The sequence below is a fragment of the Theobroma cacao genome, chromosome 3 (genome assembly GCF_000208745.1).
Source record: "Theobroma cacao cultivar B97-61/B2 chromosome 3, Criollo_cocoa_genome_V2, whole genome shotgun sequence".
NCBI classification, from domain to species: Eukaryota; Viridiplantae; Streptophyta; class Magnoliopsida; order Malvales; family Malvaceae; genus Theobroma; species Theobroma cacao.
Genome location: NC_030852.1, coordinates 17,715,199 through 17,720,092, shown reverse-complemented (window position 1 = coordinate 17,720,092; position 4,894 = coordinate 17,715,199). Strand labels below are relative to the sequence as shown.

The window sequence follows — 4,894 nt, the reverse complement described above, 5'->3', positions numbered from 1 at the left end:
AATGATTCAATTATATTCATCTCATTTTTTGTCAACCATATACTTTCTCTAAAAAAAATTGATCGTAGGAAAACATTTTCACTTGCATTGCAAAAATCAAAGACTTTAACTACACTGAAGGCTGTACTACATTGGTTGCAAAATATGCATGAAAGCATTATAGCAAATAGGTGAAAGCTTTTGGCGTCTAGATCCAAAGCACGGGGAACAAACCCCACATCTATGGTATGCATAATTAATAAAAAATGGTACATAATAATTTTAAACATTTTACAAACTAATGTCTATTTGTTTTCTTAGTCACAAACTCATCATGACTGTACAAGACTATACAAGGAGCATAGCATTTGTGATCTTTGGAGATGACAGTGAGAAAGTGGTCAGTGCATCAATAACAAAACTTGCTTTATTGAACCAGTTAGACAGATACATATTGCTTGAACCAGTTGCGAAGCTTATCGATCAAAAAAAAGCTATTCATTGTCAACTTGGTGATGAAATCATTGGAGACAAGATATCTCAGCTTCAGAATCCAAAGTTGAAACTTGTCAATTAATCTCATGATCCACTATTCACAATCAAACAACCATCTAGTGATAAACAAATTGCATCATCGCATGACACAAAAGGAAATTCCAACATACAATAATCCGTTGCTTCCTTATTAGGTAAATAGATCGAAGAAGACTCTTTCTAGAAGAATCACCCAACAACATATTGAAAATGAGGTAATACAAACTATCTCATAGAAGCTATGTCATTTAAAACATGCTTCTCCATATAGACAATCATTATATTTCATTTTCTATTAATAACCTCATCGCCTCATCCTTGAGCATTCTGATCCATTTTTTTTAGCTCCTAATGGGATAAAAATTGTACATAGACATTCCTACCCCTACAACATTACCAAATTGATAATTCTATTTTATAGAATTATTTTAGTCCAATTTTGTTATTAAATATTAGCTAAGTCCTTAATTTTCAATTATAATTTAGTTAGTTTTAGTTGTTTTTATAATTAGTTTATTTTTAAGTGAGTTATTTTAATTTTATGTTTAGTTCCTTTAATTTGGTTATTATTTATTAGTTTTTATGTTTTTGTAGGATTTAAGGAAATTGGGCTTAATTTTGAAAAGTAAAGTGTTGAAAGACTTGGAAGTCTATTTGCATATGCTTTAGTTGTTTTAGCATAACTCACGCTACAGAACTCCAAATGCTACAATTCTTGGACCATTGGAAAGCTAAGAGACAAAGCTAATACTTCTATGAAGATTACTTGGCCATGTTCTATATCGAAGATAAAGAAAATTGCATAGGAAAATGGCTAGAAGTATTGTGGTGGAAATGGCAATTTTAAAGACTAACAATTGATGTTTGGGCCTCTCATTACACTTTTAAGCCCAACTAAATCATAAATCAACTTAGGGAACTATAGGTTAAGTTTATTAGTATAAATAGGATATTTTTAAGAGACATTAGGGGAGAAAACTTTTGGAGATTCAAGAAACTAGAAGTGGAGATTGAAACTTGGAGAGCAAGGTTGCAAATATTTATTTTGTTTCTTCCTTAGCTTTTATTTTTCTTTTTACTCTCAATGGTTGAATTATATATAATGTTATTTGTCTTTTCAATCATGAGTAGCTAATTTTTTTTTTCTAGGATTGCAATTAAACTGTCATGTAATCTAAATTTTTAATCTCTTTCTTACTTATCTTTAATGGGATTTGAATTATTTATTCCAATTTGTTCTTAATGCTTTTAATGGCCTGATCACCAATTAAATTGATTTAGGAACCTAAACAAACTTGGGAAAGGGAGTTTAGTGTAGATAAAAATTGGGATAGCATATGATCATATTAAGTGATATGCGTATAGGATAGGGATATACCTATAGGCCATATGTAGCCAAATTAAAGCCTGAACTTAATGAGTCTATTTTAATTTCAATTCCAATAGGGATATAGTGTTTTGATTAAAATAGATATTTTTCTCTTGTAAATCCATTTGCACCCTATAGGTTTTATCCCTTCAGGTGGATCTACTAAAGTCCAGACTTTATTAGAATCCATGAAGTCCAACTCAGATTTCATTGCCTTATGCCATTGTTCAGCATCAACATCGTTAATAGCTTCCTTATATGTAATAGGATCATATTCATGTTCATCTGAAAGTGCAATCATGTTTTCTCCCAGACCCATGTATCTTTCTAGTTGTCTCACAACCCTCCCGCTACATCGTGGCACCACTATTTGATGTTCAGGTTTTATTTCTGTTTCAACCCTTGAATTAGACTATAATGACATCTTCAGAATTAACTTTTAAATCTGAAAGATCAGACAATTCTTCTAAGACAATTTCACTTCTAGGTTTATGATTTGTCATAAACTCTTCCTCTAAGAAAGTGGCATTCGTACTAATGAAAACTTTCTTATCTTGAGGACAATAAAAGTAATAACCTCTTGTTCCCTTTGGATATCCTACAAACAAGCACACCTCAATTTTTGGCTCCATCTTTATGGACTCAGGCTTTAAAACATGTGCAAGACACCCCCAAGTTTGCAGATGACGTAGAGATGATTTACACCCTGTCCACAGCTCCCTTGGTGTCTTAGGCACAGCCTTAGATGGAGCAAAATTAAGCAAGTACTGAGCAGTTTGCATACAATATCCCCAGAATGAGATTGGAAGGTTAGCATAAGACATTATTGATCTAACCATTTCTAAAAAAGTCTTATTTCTTCTTTCAGCTACACCATTATGTTGAGGTGTTCTTGGCGCTAACAAATTGGAAATTATCCCATTGTTAGTGAGATATTGCTGAAATTCATCTGATAAATACTCACCTCCCTGATCTAATCAAAGTTGTTTCAATGGCTTGCCTGGTTACTTTTCAACTTCAACTTTGAATTCCTTGAACTTTTCAAAGGATTCACTTTTTCTGTGCATTAAATACACAAAGCTATGTCTCGAGTAATCATCAATAAAAGTCATGAAATATCCATAACCTCCTCTAGCTTCTATGTTCATTGGTCCACACAATTTTGTGTACACCAAGTCTAGAATGTTTGGCATTCTGTTACCTTTCGCCTTGAAAGGCCCTTTAGTCATTTTAGCTTCAATACAAAACTCACATACTAGCAAAGGACACTCAACCATGTCTGGTAAAGTACCATCCTTTATAAGCCTATTAAGTCTATTTTGATTTATATGACCTAAACGAAGATGCCAAAGATAATTTTGATTTATACTAGATTCTTTGACTCTTTCAGTTTCAAATCGTATTGCTTCTATAGTATTTGTAGAATAAGTCATAGGCTTAAGGAAATAAAGATTATATCTTACAATTCTAGAACAAATAAAATCTTTATTCAAATAAATAGTGTGTGTCTCACTAAAATAAATTGAATATCCAGAATTTATTAGACAAAAGACAAAAATCAAATTTCTATAAGTCTCTAGAATGTAATAAACATTTTCCAAAACTAAGCTACGACCATAAGGAAATTGAAGAATAATGGCTCCCACTGCTAATGCTGAAACGGAGGTGCCATTTCCCATCCTCATCCGAAACTGCCTTTTACTCAGTTTTCTCCTTTGTTGAAACCCCTGTAAAGAATTACAAACATGGTTAATGTCTCTAGAATGTACTATCCAAGTATCTGTATAATCAACCACTAAACAGGCTTCTAACATATTTAGAAAACTCATACCTTGTTTATTCTTCTGGATTTCTTCAAGGTAGACCTTGCAATTTAGCTTCCAATGTCCTTTCACACCACAATGGAAACATTTTCCTTTGGTGTTGTCTTTTGAAGCAGTCTTTTTCTTCATGGGCTTTTTCTTTGCTCCCACTGAGCCCTTAGAAATCTTTTTATTTCCAACTATCTTCTTTTTACCCTTGGGTTTGGGCTTAAAAGTGGAAATTGCATGTGCTTCAGGCTTCTTTTTCAAATCAAGAACCTCCTCAACATTTTGAAGATCATTCATTAGCCCACTTAGGGTGTAATCCTTAGTGTGCAGTTCATAATCCAATTTGAACTATGAAAATGACGAATTCAAGCTATGAACAATCATTGATATTTGCGTTTTCGCATCTATCTTAGCACCATTTAGTTCTGCCTTATTGAGACAAGAGATCACTTTCAGAATGTAATCTCTAACTGGCTCCCCAAGTTTCTGCTTAAGGTCTTTAAAAGCATGGATTGCTTTCACCTTAGCAGATCTAGTTTTCGTACCAAACATCTCATGTAGGTGCGACATTATGTCAGCAGCATTACCCATGCCTTCGTGCTGCTTTTGTAATATACTGTTCATAGAGGCCAGTATATAGCATTTAGCCAGCTCGTTTGCATCATGCCACTTTTTATGATATTCAATATCTTGTGGAGTTGATTGGTGAGTCAGTGCTTTAGGCTCATAGTCAAAAAGAACCCATGTGATCTTGTCATAATTAAGGACAATATTAAGGTTTCTTTTCCATTCACAGTAGTTATCACCATTTAGAGTGCATTTGTTCAGCAAAATTGAAAGTGGATTCATATTTGTGATGCAGATATGTTTCTGAAGGTATTTTTAAAATTATGTAAGCATATTTGTTATTCATAGACTTTGAACATTTCATGATGCATGTATGTATGATGACAATATATAAAACCCTATAAATTATATTATTAGTTCGACGGTCATCAACCTTTCTGTAATAAATTAACCAACTATGGGCCGTGAGAATTTACTACCAAGTAAACTGGGAACCTCCCACTTAACTATGTTGCCCAGTATCTTCATACTTAACATGGTTAAGGAGCCCCTTCATTTGGTCCACGAAGTTCACTAACAGAGCTACTTTAGGCAGGTTAATAGTCAATTCATGTTAAGTGTAACAATCATTGTT

General features: G+C 33.2%; 1 protein-coding gene across 1 annotated transcript; it reads right to left on the bottom strand.

Annotated features, from left to right (window-relative positions):
* Positions 4,042-4,542, bottom strand: LOC108661156. Its single transcript, XM_018117051.1, has one exon. The coding sequence runs from the start codon at positions 4,540-4,542 to the stop codon at positions 4,042-4,044; it is 501 nt and encodes a 166-aa protein (XP_017972540.1).

Excerpts from the sequence above, each read along its gene's own strand:
- LOC108661156 (XM_018117051.1), bottom strand. The coding sequence starts at position 4,542 with ATGAATCCACTTTCAATTTTGCTGAACAAATGCACTCTAAATGGTGAT.